Here is a 19722-nt window from a genome sequence, read left to right on the forward strand (position 1 = left end):
GCCTCGCCCTCCTCCTCGGGCGTCTCCGGTTCCTTGCGATCGGCCGTCTCCGCGACGCGTTTCGCCGACTTGGCCCCTGGCTCGCGCGGGTTCAACGGCGGTGGGCGCCGCCACTCGATGGCCTCGATGGCCTCCCGCATCCGGGCCTCCTCTGCTACCTCCTCGGGCGCGGGCCACATCCACGTGACCGTCTGCTGTTGTCACCACCGCCCCTCCACCACGATGGTCCGCAGCGCTTGCGCGACCTGCGCCTGTGGCAGGTGCCACTCCTGCTGCGTCGGCGGCGACGATGGTGGTGGTGATGGTGAGCGTGGTGGTGGCGGTGGTGGTGGCGTCGGCGCACGTGGTGGCGGTAGCGGCGGCTGCGTTGCCGACGGCGGCTGCGCTGCCGATGGCGACTGCGGTGCCGACAGCGGCGGCTGCGGTGCCGACAGCGGCGGCTGGCTGATCCTGCGGCGGTTGTGGCTGCTCCAGCGACGGCTGCGGCTGCCCCTGCGGCGGCTGCGGCTGCCCCTGCGGCGGCTGTGGCTGCCTTTGCGGCGGCTGTGGCTGCCTTTGCGGCGGCTCCTGCGGCTGCCCCTGCGGTGGCTGCGGCTGCGCCTGCGGTGGCTGTGGCTGCTCCTGCGGCGGCTGTGGCTGCTCTTGAGGCGGCGCCCACAGTGCGGCCTCCTCGGCCTCGGCGTCCCTCAGCCTCTGCTGCCACGCGGCGACTGCTGCACTCCTCGCCGCCCGCCGGGCCTCCCATTGGCGGACAGTGACCGCCCGCGCCTCCAAGATGCGAGCCCACTCCTTGGGCTTGCCCGACGGTGGTATCTGCCCTAGGCAGATCCTCCCGAGCCCTGCCGTCGCCCGGCTCAGCCGGCGGAAGACCATTCGGTCCCTCGCAGCTCGTCGCGTTGATCTGCCTGAAATCCACACATAGCCTCCATTTCCCGTTCTTCTTTCTCACCATGACTATTGGTGAGCTGTACGGACTCCTTGACGGTTCGATGCAGCCCTTTTCAAGTAGCTCGTCTACTTTGGCGTTGATCTCGCCCTGCATTTTTGGATTTTTTGGATAGTACCGCTGTTTGACCGGCTGATCGTCCTTCATGGTGATCCTGTGTACTGCCACGTTTGACGTGCCTTGCAGATTTTCCAGGCTCTCCAACTCGGTCTTTAAAAACTGGTAAACATCCTTCTCCGAAAATTCCTTCGCGGCTTCCACGACTGCTACCGACAGTTTTTCCTCTAGCCAGCCTCGGTGTCTGTCTCTCGCCGGTATCATCACTCTGTGATCTGCGCATTTCACCTCGGCTCCGATTTTGGTGAGGAAGATCCATCCTAGCACCAGTTCGTCGATCAATCCTGGGAGGATCAGCAGCTCCATTGACACTTTTCTTGTGCCAAGTCCGATTTGAATTTCTAGCTGCGATTTTACGTCTCCGCATCTACCGTCCGCCATCCGTACTTGCCTCTTTGTGGGTCCAACCTTTCCTGCCGCCTGCAGCCTGTCCGTCAGCTCTTTGCTGATGAAACTCGCTGTCGCGCCGGTGTCCACCGTGGCCTTAGCGTTCGCGTCACCTATGAGCACTGTGGCGGACAGTTGCATTTCTTCCGCCTTCAGGTCGCCCATTATTTTTGAGAGGCAGCACCTTACGATCCCTGGCCGCCCCTCGGAGGCTGGGATCGTTGCGCGTTTCCCGAATAGCACTCCACCGTTCGGACGCCTATCTTTTCGCATCGCCAGCAGAACGTGATTCGCCGGTTCCGGCACTCCTTCGTCCAATGGTCTGCGCCCCCGCATCTGCGGCAAGCGTTGGCTGGATTTTGGATAAATCCACTGTTAGTTTGAATTTTGGCATCGGCAGCTTCCGGAATTTGACCTCCAGACCTGCCACTAACTCTGTCACTACCGGGTCTTCTGTTATGCGGTCAACCGTCTCTGCCAGGGTCTTCCTCATCGCCTCTACCGAGCCCTTAAGTTCTATTCCCAGAACTATGCTCACCTCGGCGAAGTCCTCCTTCCTGAGATTATAAATCCAGGACTTTTCCATCTTTGATCTTTCATTCTCTTGGTCAGGGCAATCACTCATGGGCGCCAGATGTAGCGACCTGATTTCTATGTATTCTCGCTCGCTACGTTAACGGGCGGATAGCTCAGAGAGGTTATGGGTTCGTTCCACCAAATTTATATTGGGTGATTGCCTTTGACCAAAGAATAACGCCAGAGTTCTGTTGGGCTCGTAATTGCCTTTATTCGTCTCCTTACACAAGCCTCGTGGCTCTTCAGCTGCTGCTGCTCCTCGTTGTCGTCCTCTGCGGCGTCGCTCCTCGTCGCTGTCCTTCGCGTCGTCGCTCCTCGTCGTCGACTGCTTACTGGTATCTGACTCGTGATGGCTCCTTCGAGACTCTGGATGTTATGCGAACCTCACTGTCGGAACCAGCAAGGTGTTTCGCCTAGCAGGTAGAACGAGGTTCTGCCTTTTCGCCTAGCCACCTTTATCGCAGGCTCCCTAAGTCGGTCCGGATTGTGTCGGCAAGGTGTATCGCCTAGCAAGTTGAACTCGGTTCGACCTCTTCGCCCAACCACCTTTATCACAGACTCCACGCAAGGACTCCCTGAGCTCGATTTACCACGACCTAGCACCCGTTGGATCTCAGCGTTGAAGCCTCAGCCTTGTAGACTCTCAGTCATTCGGCGTCTCGACTTTGCGATCTTGATCCTGGTCCTCGGCACTTGATTAACTTGCTACTGGTCTCGCGTACACGCACTCGCTTTGATTCTCGCACTATTACTCCTCCTGTGCTGCGCTTGCGCCGCCTTTTATAGCCTGTGATGGTCCCGTTATTTCCCTTTTCCAGCTCGCGTGATCGGGTCCAAGGTCCACTGCCGCACCGTTAGTTCACGGTGCGTCCTCTTTGTGCGAGTCCGAAGTCCGCCATTTTACCGTTCGACCCTGTTGCCCTTGTCCACGGTGTCTCCGCTTTGCCCGGGTCCAAGGTCCGTTGTTTACCGATTGACCTTGTTGCCCTTGACTCCTCCGGCATTCTCGCCTTCTTCGCTGTTGCTATGCAGCTCTCCTGCCTCGGAATTTGTGGGGAGTTTTAAGACTCCTCACATTGTTTTTATATCTAGAGTTAAGCTTATTTCTTTCCCCGTCTTTCTTTTCGTAAATTACTTCTCCTACGTGATAGTCCTTTTCTTTTCTGTCTTTAATATAAAAATGTAACATTATATCCGGTGCTTCTTTTAACAATTGGGGATTTTTATCGTATTTGATTTTATTAAATAATTTATCATATGGTTGTTGATTGGTTATAGAGTGAATTGATAAGTTGTATTTTTGTTCTGCTATAATTACTATTTCGGAGTAATCAACTAAGTAACGTTCATCTTTAGTGTAACGTGCAATTTCTGTTTAAGTAGAGTGTGCCCTTTCAATTTGTCCGTTGGAAGTACTATGTCAAGTATCTGCATAAAATGAAGATATATTTTGTGCAAAAGATTTAAATTCGGATGCAGAAAAACTTGGTTCGTTATCTATCATCAAGGTTTTGTCTAATGGGAATTGTTGCAGAATCTCTGAAACTTTGTTTTCTATATTTAATTTATTTGGGATTTCTTTTACGACTAAAAATTTTGAATATGAATCTATACAAGTGATGAATATAAGATTTTGGGCGCAATAAATGTCAATATGCAAACTTTCACCTTCTCTATCCGGAATAAGTGTTTGACCGTTAGAAATTTGCACTGGATGTCTGTTATATTTGTTCTGATTGCAGATTGTGCAATTCTTAACAAACTCCTTTAGTTTTTGATATAAGTTAGGCCAATAATATAGCCGGTTAATTTGTTTATAATTTTCATCAAGCCCTCTGTGTGCTCGACAATGCGTTTATGTTATTATAAGCGATCTGTATTCAGCGTTTTCTACGTCTTGGACAAATATTCTAGTAAATAAAAATTTATTTATAAAATGATTTTTAAGGGGTTTTTGAATTATATAAAGGTCTTCTAAGCTACAATGAATTCCGATTGTTATATTAGGTGGAATGTATTACTTTAAGATAGTTATTAAATTTTCCGGAGTGTCATACTCTATTATATGTCTAGTACCTCCCCGTTGTTATTAGCAATTGTTGCTTACACTGGTTTAAGGGTTTTCGGGTTTCTTGTAGTGTTTTGATCTGAGACCGAGTCGATACTTTCTGTTAAGTTATTAATTTGTATCCTAGATAATGCATCTGCAATAAAATTTGTTGCTCCTGGCTTATAAATAATTTTTGGAGAAGAGCTTTCAATGAAAGAATACCATCTTTTCATTTCAATATTAGGGTTCTTTTGAGAAATTGAAAATGAAACATGTTGATGATCTGTGTAAATTTCAATGTTGTTAACTCCATATAAATAATTTCGTAAATTTTTAAAAGCCCAAACAATAGCTAAAAGTTTCTTATTACTAGTTACATATAATTGTTTAGTTTTTGTGAGAGTTTTTGATATAAAAGTTAATTGGTTTTCCTTCCTGAGAAAGAACCGCACCAATAGCCAAATCTGACGCATCGGTTGTTAAAGTACATTTTTTATTATAATCGGTCTGAAGTAAGTCTACTTGTGCGATTAAATTATTTTTGAGCTCGTTGAAAGCTCTAACAGCTGGCTCATCCAACTGTATAGAAGTTTTACGGGATGCCTTTTTTGCTACTTTGCCATTTTGGCCTTGTAAATATTTCGTTAACGGCTTAGCAATTTTGGCGTTATTTTGAACAAATTTTCTGTAGTATCTTGTAAGGCCTAGGAAGCTTCTAAGCTCTCGAATATTTTTAGGGATTGGATATTTTAAGATTTTGAAAATTTTTCGGGATCGGTTTTGATCACATTGTGGGAAACAATGTAACCGAGAAAGTTTGTTTCCAATTTGAAGAACTTTGATTTTTCAACCGAAATTGTCATATTTGCGTTCAGCAAAATTTTAATAATAACAATTAAATCTTTATAATGCTATTCAATTGTTTTTGAGAAAATAATAATATCATCCATATAGACATGACACGTTTTTCCAACTTGTTCTTTCAAAATATCATCCATCGCTCTTTGGAATATTCTAACCGTTTGTTAACCCAAATGGCATTCTCAGGAATTCGTATTTTCCATTATTTATTGAGAATGAGGTTTTTTGAACGTCTGTTTCATTCATGAGAATTTGGTGGAATCCTGATTACAAATCAATTGTGGAAAAGTAACCCGAGGTTTGACAAAATTACGGAAGGATCCTGCATTGGATATCTATCCGGTATGGTGTTTTCGTTAAGTTTCTTATAATCTATTACTAGTCTAAGTTTTGGAGTTCCATCTTCGTTAAAACCCTTTCTTGGTACGACAAATACCTGGGAATTATAAGGGCTTCTGCTTGGCCTAATTATTTCTTTTTTAAGCATTCTGGCGATTTCAGAATTCACAAAATCTGAAGCTAATAGAGCATAAGGGTATTTATTTTTTAATGCTCTTTATTAATAATATTTATTATTTTGTCCTCCAAATCTTTCCTTTGATATGAGGATGAATTGTTAATTTTTTGGTTGTCGGATAGTTCTACGTCGGCGCGTTCAGCATTTTTGTATCCCAAACTTTAATTTTTGTCGGATATTTCGACGTCGGCGCGTTCATAATTTTTATATCCCAAACTTTTATTTTTGTCGGATAATTCAACGACGGCGTGTTCAGGATTTATATTTCCCAAACTAAATTCACTTTGATTTCCCTCTTCAGATTCGGTTCTAATTTGAGGCTTTTGATCTAAGTATTTTTTATTATAAATTCTCTTAACGGAATAACGGTGTTTTCTTCCGTTATCGTAATTTATCTTTTCCTCCTTTCCATTATACTTAATTACCCCTTTTGCTGTATCAATTACAGCTCCGATTTTTTCAATAGGTTGTAGCCAATAAGTAAATCTGAGTCTAGAACAGTATACCGCGTATCGAAAATAGTTATCATATGATAAAACTTAATTATTGAATATCCATTGACTGTGCATACTCTTTTATATATTAGTAGTTCATTTTTTTTTATAAATCCCTGTTTTAATATAACAAGAATTTGCCCCTGTATCAATTAATATCTTAAATTTTATTTATTTTATTATCATGTCTTATTTTGTAAGGTAGGCCTACTCCTGAGTTTGCCCAAAAAATAATCCTCTTCAATATTGTTTAACATCATAGTCTTGTTAGCCGGTTGGTTAACAGTTCCTGTTTGTATTCTTTTATTTTGAGGTTGTTCCTGTTGTGTGTTTTGTGTTTCAATTCTTTTAGTTTGATTCCATTTATTTTGATTGTAGTTGTTATAATGTGATAATTATTATATCCTTGATTATTAGGTCTTTTTGGCCTCTGAATTGATTCATCAACATCCATTGGCTGGTCTAAAAGAATTCCACTGATTTTTTTGGGTTTTATTAAATCTTCCCTGATTCCAGGTATGGTTTCTATTTTGATTAAAATTGTTATAATTATTTCTGTTTTGATTATTTGCTTGATTAAACCTTAAGTTATTAGTATTTATTTATTTATTGTTATATTGTCTTGGTTTATTATTTGGGTTTCGTTGCCCATACTCATTATGATGATATAAAATTGTTTGCGAATTGGGCCCTTAAATTGTTGCTATCAAGTTCTTATACGATTATTATTGCATTCGGTAAATCGGGTGGATTCTTTGAAAATATTACATCTGAAATATGGCCGTTAAGGCCAGGTATGAACACTCGTAGTGTCTTTCTATGTCTTTCATTAAGTTCATTTGTAATTGGATTATTCCTCCCATGTGTCATAATGGTTTTGTTAATCAAGAGAGTGATAAGTTGATTGTTAATTACAGGGCAAACCATCTTAAATATGATGTTTTCTTGTAAGAACGATATATAAATTATGTATGTAAGTAAGTATGATTAAGTTTTATTCGAAACTTATCGATAGCAGCCTTAAGCGTTACACAACTCTAGAAATGTATCGATACTTTGAGACACGGAGGGAACGAAGCCGAATAGGAACACGTATGCGAGGAACCATAAAAAATAAAGAAATAAATGTGAAAGATTAAAAAAAACTGAAAAGAGAACAACGACTTAACAGCTCAGAAGTGGGATTGCCCAACCGCCTTCAAAGAATTACTAAGTTTCAATCAATTCAATTTTTTTCTCGGAAAACATGGAAAAAAAATAGAGCTGATCAACTGGCTTACTGCGCACGAGGTGCCATTCGAAAAAACGCTACATACAAATTGGCCAATTGCAAATTGCAAATTGCAATTGATGCTCTTGGCGATGCCAATTTCGATGACCAGGAAGAGAACACCATTCTGCAAACGAATACGGCTTTATCGTCTAACGCCCAGGTGCACAACGCAGATGAAATCGACAACATCGCCATCCAACAGCCGCTAGTAGATGCAGAAATTGAATTTTTGCAAAATAAAATTCTGTTGATCGAGCTTCGTGAACGTGAAAAGAAGATGTGTTCAGAGTTTAGTGTCGTCACTCAATCAATGAAACCCTTCAGTGGACCCGGTTCCAGCGACGCATTTAGGTGGATCAAAGACTTTGAGCGAAACTGCGATTCTGATGACGACGCGTACAAGCTTAAGTGTGTACGTCGTCTTATGAAGCCCGACTCAGATGCCGACCTGTTCGTTCACGTTGATCGCTCTACGAATTATGCTGCATTTAAGGAAAATTTTCTCAAGACGTTTGGACGGTCGCACTTTGTGGTGGACGTAGTAAATCAACTGAAATCGACAAAATTTGAGCCCTCAAAAATGTCCGTACTAGGATATATCCTGAAAATGCAGGAAATCGCCGAACGAGCTGCAATTGAGGAGGAGCAAACCGTCCACATGATAATTGATGGCTTGTGCGACAAATCCGCTGACATTGGTGTCCTCTATTCGGCCAACACAATTGAACAGTTAATAAAACGATCTCATCGTTACACTCAACTACGTATGAAACGCTGTGCTGAGCGAAGCTCCTCTTTTGCTATTAAAGACTCAGGTCGAGTACGCTGCTATAACTGTTCAGGATATGGGCATTTTGCCAATGCTTGCTCGGAACCAAAGCGCGCCAAGGGATCTTGTTTTCGCTGGGGTTCGACACAACATACTATCAAGGAGTGCAAGATGAAGACGACAATCGGAGGCAGATCCGTGGCTTTCGCAAGCGAGCACCAACCTGAATCAGGAAAAGGGGGATTACCTGAACTTAATATGGTAAGAATCACTTTTAGCACTGCCAACTCGCCAGTTTTTGATACGGGTAGCGCTATTAGCATAATTCAACATTCCGCACTGCCACAAAATCTGGTCAAGAATTGGAAATTTTTGTTTATGCACATTTGGAAAAATATTAATTAGTATCACATTTCTCAAAAGAACTGAAGAATTAATAGTTTACGTTGTTCCGAATAATTATATTCCGTATCCTCTTCTACTTGGAAGAGATTTCTTGAAAAAATTTAATTTAAAATTATGTATTGTAAGCGAAAATGTAAGACCCAAAATCGAAATTGAGGTAAATAAAGATAGTCTTCGAATCTCAAATCAGGTTTTACATTGCGTCTATAGCACATTAGAAGATGACCTAATAAAAGATAAGTGTACCCTTTGCGATCAGATTGATGAAAATGGTGTTGATGTGCCTCATTACGATCCGAGTGTTAAGTTTTTTGCGAATCCTTCCGAATCCTTTCAGCCTTCCGATAATGCTTCAGCAGCTTATGCCAATTGTATTTCAACTTCCGCCAATGAGTCAGATATTTAATATAACATTTCTGAACCTTCCGACAAATACTGTCTTATTGGTTACAACCCTTCCGATAATCGTATTTGTGATTCAGATTTACGTTGTTCTAGTGAAAGCTCAGTCAGCAAAAAGGAATACGATACAATTATAAGCGATTCTTTTATTTTTAAGATAGATTTGTTTGAGGGAGAAAAATTCTTGATTAAACCAAAACTTAGCCAATGTAGACATGAAGCAATAAGTCAAGTTCTTGAGTCCACTTATAATAACATTGAATATATTCCGCATATTGAACACGACTACGAAATGAAAATAAAGTTAAAATACGATGTCCCTGTATCTTCAGCACCCCGAAGACTATCCTACCATGACCGCAAAGAAGTTGAAAACATGATTGAAGAACTATTCTCAGCCGGACATATACGACCTAGCTCATCTCAATATTCCGCACCTATAGTAATTGTTAAAAAGAAAAATGGGGAGAAAAGGTTGTGTATTGAATTGGAAGGAAATAATTTTTTAGAATATTGGATCTGAAAAGTGGTTTTCACCAAATAAAAGTGGCTAAAGATTCAGTAAAATACACTGCGTTTGTTACCCCATGTGGACAGTACGAATATTTACATGCCCTTGGTCTTAAGAACGCTCCGGCAGTTATTCAGCGTTTTATTTATTATGTTTTCAGCTTTTATTTCAGCCATTAATAAGGGAAGGAAATGTGACCGTATATATGGACGATATTGCGATTTCAACCAAAACATTCGAAGAGCACGTCATTTTATTGCAAAGAGTCTTAAGAAAGTTAACTGAGTTTAGATTGGAATTAAAAACAAACAAATGCAAATTCTGTTTTTCAGAGATAGATTTTCTAGGTTTTACAGTTAGCAATAGAGGGATTCAACCAAATCATCGGCACACACTAGTAATCCGACACTAACCCCTTCCGAAAAATGCTCAGGACGTTGAGAAGTGTCTCGGACTTTTTTCATATTTCCGGCGATTTATACCTTCTTTCTCTACATTATCAAAACCACTTAAAAACTTAACCAAGTCAAATGAATCTTTTTACTTTTCTGATTAGTGCATCCGAGTATTTAAGTTTTTTTGTAACACCTTATCATCGGAACCGATTCTCGCCTTATACAATCCGGAAAAGGAAACTGAATTGCATTGCGATGCCAGCACTCAAGGTTTCGGTGGCATACTACTACAGAAACAAGACGGTAAAAAGTTTCATCCTATTACTTGTTTTTCCCAAGCTGCGACACCGGCGAGTCAAGGTATCACAGTTTCGAATTAGAAACCCTTGCTATAATACACTCGCTTAGAAAGTTTAACATATACTTGGAGGGAATTCCCTTTAAAATAATAGCTGACTGCAATTCATTGACCTTAACGCTTAATCGAAGAAGACTAAACGCCAGAATCGCAAGTTGGGCCCTCGAATTGGAAAATTACAATTACGTTATCCAGCACCAAAGCGGAAAATATATGACTCATGTAGATACTTTGAGTAGATGCCTCGAGCTGACTGTAAGCATTCAGGACTTAAATTGTCACGAACAACTAGTCTCATTAATAGATCAGGATAGCCTGAATTTCCATTTACAAGCCACACAAAACAGAGACAAATTAATTTCAGATCTAAAGGAGGAATTGGAGTCTGCGCCAGTTAAGAACTATTTGCTTGATGATGGTCTTGTTTTTAGAAAACAATCGGATGATTCTTAGCTCCTATATGTGCCATCAGAAATGGAGGACAATCTTAACCGCCACGTTCATGAACGACTTTGTCACCTAGGCTCTGAAAAATGCGTGGCGGAAATAAAAAGACATTACTGGTTCCCCAACATAAATAACAAGGTGGACCAATTTTTAGAAACTGCTTGAAGTGTATAATGTTTTCAGTATCTAGGCAGGCGACTGGACGTACCCTACACAACATACCAAAAAAAACAATTCGTTATGACACACTTCATGTCGACCATTTTGGTCCCCTTCCCTCAATACTATCTAAGAAAAAACACATTTTTGCTATAATTGATTCTTTTACCAAATTTGTTAAACTATTTTCGGTAAACTCAACAAGTACTAAGGAAGTAAACGAATGTTTAAAAAAATATTTTCAGTTCTATAGTCGTCCAAGAAGAATAATTAGTGACAGAGGGAGTTGTTTTACATCGATGGAGTTCAGTGCATTTTTGCTAGACAATAACATTGAACACGTAAAGGTTGCCACAGCTTCATCCCAAGCAAACGGACAAATAGAAAGAATTAATAGAATACTTAAGTATATGTTAGCAAAGATTTCTGAACCTGTCCAGCACTCTGATTGGCATAAGTTGTTAAGCAAAGTAGAATACGCTATAAATAATTCTGTTCAGACAACCACAGGTGAAACACCGTCAATACTATTGTTCGGGGTGCAGCAAAGAGGATGTGAAATTGATGCACTTAGTGAGTACCTAGAAGAAAAGAACTATCCCAGTTATGACTTGAGAAAATTGCGGAAACTAGCAGATGATAAAATCCAAAATGCTCAACGTAAAAGCGCCGAAGTGCATATTCTTTCACTGAAGGTTAGTTTGTTGCCGTGCGAAATGTTGACACAGTTATAGGAACAAACAAAAAGTTCATACCCAAATATAGAGGCCCTTATAAAATTAAGAAAATTCTTCCAAACGATAGATATGTGGTTTCAGACATAGAGAATTGTAAAATCACTCAAATACCATACGATGGCATAATTGAGGCTTGTAGATTACGAAGATGGGCAGATTGGCGAAATGGTGGAGAAAGTGATTCTTAAATTAGAAATAATTACATTTTAACCAATTTTTTTGCTTTTCTTTCTAATTGTAATATCTAAAATGATCGAGACGATCAAAAGGTCAGGATGGCCGAGTTGATAAGTTGATTTTTAATTATAAGGTAAACCATCTTAAATATGATGTTTGCTAGTAAGAACGATATATAAATTATGTATGTAAGTAAGTATGATAAAGTTATATTCGAAACTAATTGATAGCAGCCTTAAGCGTTACACAACTCTAGAAATGTATCGATACTTTGAGACACGGAGGGAACGAAGCCGATTAGGAACACGTGTGCGAGGAAACATAAAAATAAAGAAATAAATGTGAAAGATTAAGAAAAACTGAAAAGAGAACAGCGACTTAACAAGAGCTAATTTTTTATTTATCAAATTATAAAATTCCATTATCGATAATATCCCCTGACTTAATATACTTCTGTTCTAAAATATGTATGGTCGCTGGTCACTTAAAACTAAATCTAGTCTTGCCATTATGACGTCAAAATTCAATACGGTTCCATTATGAGTTAAATGATCAATGCCTGTAATTTTATTTTGAAGACTAGATAGTGCCGAAAAGTATTTTTCACTTCCCCTTTTGTATTGTCCCATTGCTATTTCCGCCGATTCTCTCCAGCTAACATAACTATCATCTTCGCTTTTAAATTCTCGAACCGACTTAATGATTTCATAAGAAGGATCGCACCTTACATTTGGATCAATATCTTCCACATTGAATTCCTCAACCTTCTTTATGTTGTGATTTAATTGTCTTTAAACTCGCGATTTCATTCCTCAACGAACTCAATTCATTATTAACTATTTGTGCTATTAAATCGCTGTCATTAACCGTCTGGCTGATAGAAGCCACTGCAGGTAAGGGTGGAGTCATGGTTAGAATTTTTTTAAAGTCGTTGATTAGCTCTTCCACCTTGTTTGTTTTTATTTTAATTTTTTGAAGTATCTTCTTATATATATAAAACTTCTTAGTTTCCTTGGATATGGGATTCCTTCTTTTTGCTTGATGATCCTGTTTGGGGTCTTCGTATAGCGAGGGATGGCCCTCAGCTCTTCTTTCAATTTATTTCTCGGCTCTTCCTTTTTTAGTTGAATTTGTATTTGATTTTCAATTAATATTTTATTTATCAGTTTGATTTTTTTATTTTTGTTCAATTTTTGTTTTTGAGAGTAATAGTTTTTTGAGCAGTGTGTTTTTTTTGTTACGGTCTCTAATTTTAGGATTGTTGTAAACAAAGGGGGATTATTGCATTTATTGTTTTCCTCCTTTAGCTATTTTAACGATGTAAACACTTTTTATTATGTCATCGGTTAGGTTTTTGAACGGCGCGAATTCCCTTTTTGTTTTCCAAAACTGTTTTGTTTTAAAACCTGACTTTGGTTCAATAATCGATAATAAAAGTCGGCTTAAGAGATTTATCTCAAAAATCTGATTAAGAGAGTCATCCAAGAGACTCGGAAAATAGGATGATGAAATTTGTCAATTAAATTTGAAATTGAAATTTTGCAGAATTGAAATTCTGCCGGAAATCGATGTTTACGTTAGTGGACTTTGGGCTGCCTTTTTGGGGCTCTGGTGTTTACAATATCGGCTTAGATGTTTACAGAATTCGTTTAAAGAGAGTGTGAAACTGATCTGGGTGGGAATCGATTGGAGGCTTTGTTTAAATGGAAAAAGCTCTTGGCTCAAAGTTGTTTATAAAATGGGCAAGAGCCCCCAAGTAATGTGTCAAATAACTTGCACATATATCGTGCACCCACTGTACCAAGCACATTTGAAGTTTTGGCTGTAGAAGTCATTAAATCCAAATTAATGGGATCGACATTATACAGAGTTCAAAACGAAACAACGATAGATGCCATAGTCAAAAAACTGCAAGACACTATAGTCGGCGAAACATCCGACGTAGTTAAAGTCAAAACAGGCAAAAACAAGCCAGAAAAGCAAAACAGCAGAAAATTTTACAACAGAAAGCTTCGTACATTGATGAAGGCCTATCGGCCAAACACGCTGACAAATTCAGCAAAAAGGAGGCCATCACCACAATGGTTAAAAATTGTGAGCATGGCCGCCTTAAAACAATATTGGACGCAGGCAATTTTGCAACTGAGAACAAAACAGTCACCAAGTACATACAATGTAGTACTAAAATGACTTGCAACGCCAATTCAATATTGCACACCCAAAGAGGAAACAACTATCGCGGTAATAACTTTAGAAACAATTGTCGCGGTAGGGGTAACAATAGGGGTAACTACCACAATAACGCATATCACCAAAACAACGGATATTACCAAAACAAAGGTTACAACCGAGATTATAATAACCAAAATAACAATTATTATAGAAACAACTACAGAGGTGGAAACAAACGCGGGGGAAACAACAATGGCAATCACAACAATAATAAAAACAACAACGTTAGAGTAGCCCAAACAAATTCGGGAAACTCCCAAACACCTGTAGATACACAGCAGTAGATAACATCTAAATTCACACCATAAATGTAGCAACAGGAAAATAATAAGTTTTTCTACTAGATACAGGCGCGGAAATATCCATATTGAAGGAAAATTCCGATATTATTCAACACATTCAAAATAATCATATAATAAACATACAGGGAATAAGTCAGGAAGTTATCAAATCGAATGGCTCAACTCTCATTGAAATACAAACTTCTAAATATATAATCCCACACGAATTCCATATCGTAAATTTACAATTCGCTATTCCTTGTGATGGAATACTAGGAATCGATTTTATTAAAAGACTTCAAGCCGTCTGAAGACTGGCTTCTAATTAGACCAAATAACCTTAAATATCCGATTTATGTTCCAATAACATACAGTTCTGGCAGCAACTCCCTAATTCTGCCAGCAAGATCCCAAGTCGTCTGAAATAAATTCATTAGAAGACATTGTATTAATTCCGAATCAAGAAATCCAGCATGGTATTTATATTGCAAATACCATAGCAACAGTCCAAAATGCATACATAAGACTATTAAGCACAGCAAATACAGATCAGGTAGTTTACATTAACAATATTCAACATGAACCACTTTCAAACTACGATGTAGTACAAACAGACTTAAAAAATCGAGAAAAGATTGAATTAACTCAGCTTTCAAAAAACTTCTCGCCACAATTCAATAAACAACTAACAAAACTAAGTAATTTTTATAAATAGGCATAGGTTGTTCCGAAAAACATGTGCTCAAGAATTTTACTGATGTTTTCGGGAAATGTAGGCAACACAACCTAAAGTTACATACTGAAAAATGTTAAATTTTTATGCACGAAGTCACTTTTCTAGGACATAAATGCACAGATACAGGAATCTTGCCTGACGACAAAAATACGACGTCATTCAAAATTATCCAGTCCTACATGATGCGGACAGCGCTAGAAGATTTTGTTAAACATTCCCGTCACATAATATGATTATGTAAGAAAGTTGTAAAATTCAATCGGAAAACTGAATGCCAAAATGCCATCGAACATCTTAAATCAGCATTAATAAACCCATTTGCATAATTACAGATGCTAGCAAATATGCTTGAGGAGCAGTCCTAACACAAAACTAAAGTGCACTACAGGTTCCAGTTGCGTACGCATCAATATCTTTTACAAGACCTTTAAGGGGTAACAATAGGGGTAACTACCACAATAACGCATATCACCAAAACAACGGATATTACCAAAACAACGGCTATAACCAAAACAAAGGTTACAACCGAGATTATAATAACCAAAATAACAATTATTATAGAAACAACTACAGAGGTGGAAACAACCGCGGGGGAAACAACAATGGCAATCACAACAATAATAAAAACAACAACGTTAGAGTAACCCAAACAAATTCGGGAAACTCCCAAACACCTGTAGATACACAGCAGTAGATAACAGCTAAATTCACACCATACATCTCAGTCACAGTACATTCGTCACTTTCATAAATGTAGCAACAGGAAAATAATAAGTTTTTCTACTAGATACAGGCGCGGAAATATCCATATTGAAGGAAAATTCCGATATTATTCAACACATTCAAAATAATCATATAATAAACATACAGGGAATAAGTCAGGAAGTTATCAAATCGAATGGCTCAACTCGCATTGAAATACAAACTTCTAAATATAAAATCCCACACGATTTCCATATCGTAAATTTAAAATTCCCTTGTGATGGAATACTAGGAATCGATTTTATTAAAAGACTTCAAGCCGTCTGAAGACTGGCTTCTAATTAGACCAAATAACCTTAAATATCCGATTTATGTTCCAATAACATAAAGTTCTGGCAGCAACTCCCTAATTCTGCCAGCAAGATCCCAAGTCGTCTGAAAAATTGAAATAAATTCATTAGAAGACAGTGTATTAATTCCGAATCAAGAAATCCAGCATGGTATTTATATGGCAAATATCATAGCAACAGTCCAAAATGCATACATAAGACTATTAAACACAGCAAATACAGATCAGGTAGTTTACATTAACAATATTCAATATGAACCACTTTCAAACTACGATGTAGTACAAACAGACTTAAAAAATTGAGAAAAGATTGAATTAACTCAGCTTTCAAAAAACTTCTCGCCACAATTCAATAAACAACTAACAAAACTATGTATTCGGACTATGAATAATGAAGTAATTCAATAAACAACTAACAACATTATGCACCCAGTTTAGCGATGTATTCGGACTAGAAACCGAATCGATAACTACACATAATTTTTATAAACAAAAACTGAGATTAAATGATGATGAACCCGAATACAAAAAAAATTATAGAAATCCTCACGCTCAACAAGACGAGATTCAAAAACAAGTTCAAAAACTCATTAATGACAAAAGAGTGGAACCTTCTGTATCACCTTATAACAGCCCACTTCTATTAGTACCCAAAAAGTCCCTTCCAAATTCGGAAAAGAAAAAATGGCGATTAGTAATTGACTATTGTCAGATTAATAACAAACTCTTGTCTGATAAATTTCCACTCCCTAGGATTGATGATATTTTAGATCAACTAGGTAGAGCAAAATATTTCTCATGCCTTGACTTAATGTCCGGTTTTCACCAAATTGAACTCGAAAAAAGTTCACGGGATATAACATCCTTTTCAACAAGCAATGGTTCATATCGCTTCAAGCGATTACCATTCGGTTTAAAAATAGTGCCAAACTATTTTCAGAGAATGATGACTATAGCTTTCTCTGGAATGGAACCTTCGCAAGCATTTATTTATATGGATGACTTAATAGGCATAGGTTGTTTCGAAAAACATGTGCTCAAGAATTTTACTGATGTTTTCGAGAAATGAAGGCAACACAACCTAAAGTTACATACTGAAAAATGTTAAATTTTTATGCACGAAGTCACTTTTCTAGGACAGATAAAGGAATCTTGCCTGACGACAAAAATACGACGTCATTCAAAATTATCCAGTCCCACATGATGCGGACAGCGCTAGAAGATTCGTTGCATTTTGGAGACGGTTTATAAAAAATTTTGTTAAATATTCCCGTCACATAATATGATAATGTAAGAAAGTTGTAAAATTCAAACGGAAAACTGAATGCCAAAATGCCATCGAACATCTTAAATCAGCATTAATAAACCCATTTGCATAATTACAGATGCTAGCAAATATGCTTGAGGAGCAGTCCTAACACAAAACAAAAGTGCACTACAGCTTCCAGTTGCGTACGCATCAAGATCTTTTACAATAGGTCAAAGCAACAAGAGCACTACAGAACAAGAACTAGCAGCTATTCTTTGGGCAATAACACATTTCAGAATATATATTTATGGTAGACACTTCACCGTCAAAACAGACCATAGAGCACTTACCTACTTATTTTCAATTGTAAACCCCAGTTCCAAATTAACACGAATGAAACTTGAATTAGAGGAATATAATTTTACGGTAGAGTATCTAAAGGGCAAAGACAACTATGTAGACGATGCGCTATCAAGAATCACTATCACCGACTTTTAAGTCATACAATCAAACAATATGATTCTGAAAGTAACTACAGAAACCAAAGTAGACAAAAATCCTGCACAGGAACAGAACAAATAGAATTGCATAAGCAATCTAAAAATAAAGCTTTAAAACCCAACGTATATGAAGTCATTAATAATGATGAAGTACGTAAAGTAGTGACCTTGCATTAAAATAATAATATGTGTTTATTTAAATACGGAAAGAAAATTACAGCAAGATATGATGTTAGCGATTTGTATACTAATGGAACCATTGGCTAAGGTCAATTCTTTCAAAGGCTTGAAAAGCAGGCCGGTATTAACAAAATCAGCCAACTCAAAGTGGCACCGTTGGAAAATATCTTTGAACATGTTTCAATTGATAATTTTAAAAATAAGGTCAATAAAATATTGAAATACTCAACCCGGTTACCCTAATAACGAATAATAAAGATAAAGAAGCTATATTGTCTACATTCCATGATGATCCAATACAAGGAGGTCATACAGGCATTACAAAAACCTTGGCCAAGGTCCAGAGACACTATTACTGGAAAAATATTGGGTGTACAAGTAGAAAACCGCCGTTTTCCACTGGGTGGTGCCACCTTTGGAAATCGGTGAGGGAATTCCAATCAGAAGCATCACATGGCAAGCTTAGGTATCGGTCAACAACTCCACATCATCTCGCTCGTCTATTCTCATTGTCCATTTTTTTGTTGGTGCGCGAAGATGTCGAAATTTGAACCGAATAAGGGTCATTTGCGGGAGATTTTGCTTTTCGTGTTTCATTCGAAAAAATCTGCTGCTGAAGCGCGCCGAATGATTGTAGCAACATATAGTGAGTTGTGTATCAGTGAAAGAACGTGCCGAGAATGGTTCGTGAAATTCAAAAATGGTGATTATGACGTGAAAGACAAGGATCGGCCGGGTCCCATGAAAAAGTTTGAAGTTGCAGCTTTGGAGACTCTGTTGGATGACGATTCTTGTCAGACACAACAAGAATCCATCACAGGAGCTCTCTATTTTGAATAATCAGTATGTAGCTGTTTTTACGCAACAAAGCCTCAAACTATGATGACATAGAAGAGTACAAAAAGAAATGTCCTAAATGCCAAAAGTCTAAAACGACTAAACATACCAAGACCCTATTAACTATAACTGAAACTACACAAACAGCTTTTGATAGGGTAATTGTGGATACAATTGTTCCACTTCCAAAATCTAATAACGGAAATGAATACGCAGTAACACTCATCTGCGACTTAACTAGATATCTAGTAGCTATACCAATACGAAATAAGAGTGCAAACACAGTAGCGAAAGCTATATTTGAAGATTTTATTCTAAAGTACGGTCCAATGAAGACGTTCATTACGAACATGGGAACGGAATATAAAAATCCAATTATTGAAGATCTATGTAAAAATCTAAATAGTAAAAACATAACTTCAAATGCACATCATCATCAGATTGTGGGAACTGTGGGGCGAAGCCACAGAACATTTAATGAGTTTATCAGAGCGAAGCCACAGAACATTTAATAAGTTTATCAGATCATACATCTCAGTTGACAAAACAGATTGGGATGTGTGGCTACGGTACTTCGTTTATTGTTTTAATACGACCCTCTCTGTGGCACATGACTATTGTCCATATGAGTTAGTTTTTGGTAATACTTCAAATTTGCCTAAACATTTTAATAGTATAGATAACATAAAACCCCTTTATAATATAAGGAATCAAAATTCAGATTAGAACAAGCATTAAAGAGAGCTAGATTAATGGTAGAATCACATAAGCATAAGCAAAAATTAATTACGACAAAAATAATTTTGAGCTAAAAATAGGAAATTAGGTTTAATTGATAAATGAAACAGGACATAAACTAGATTTTAAATACACAGGTCCCTATAAGGTAGAACAAATAGGAGATAGACATAACATAAATATATCAAATAATAATAATAAAAAAAAATAAATGAAGATAGATTAAAAATTTGTATTTCATAATCAATTTGGTTCTTCTATAAATATGTAACGTGTGGCCATACATAATATAAGAACAATAACTATAAAATTGAAAAAAAAAAATTAAAATCACATA

At 38.2% G+C, this 19722-nt stretch overlaps 1 protein-coding gene across 1 annotated transcript; it reads left to right on the plus strand.

Moving 5' to 3' along the window:
* The first annotated feature begins 7055 nt into the window (after positions 1–7055).
* On the plus strand, positions 7056–8310 carry LOC128264000 (uncharacterized). The gene is made up of 2 exons (XM_052999283.1): positions 7056–8251; positions 8302–8310. The coding sequence occupies exons 1-2, from the start codon at positions 7499–7501 to the stop codon at positions 8308–8310; spliced, it is 762 nt and encodes a 253-aa protein (XP_052855243.1). The 5' UTR covers positions 7056–7498.
* Positions 8311–19722: the final 11412 nt, after the last annotated feature.

Source organism: Drosophila gunungcola, unplaced genomic scaffold (genome assembly GCF_025200985.1).
Source record: "Drosophila gunungcola strain Sukarami unplaced genomic scaffold, Dgunungcola_SK_2 000042F, whole genome shotgun sequence".
Classification (NCBI taxonomy): Eukaryota; Metazoa; Arthropoda; class Insecta; order Diptera; family Drosophilidae; genus Drosophila; species Drosophila gunungcola.

Bases quoted from the DNA above. Each gene is read 5' to 3' on its own strand.
- LOC128264000 (XM_052999283.1), top strand. From the start codon at position 7,499: ATGTGTTCAGAGTTTAGTGTCGTCACTCAATCAATGAAACCCTTCAGT.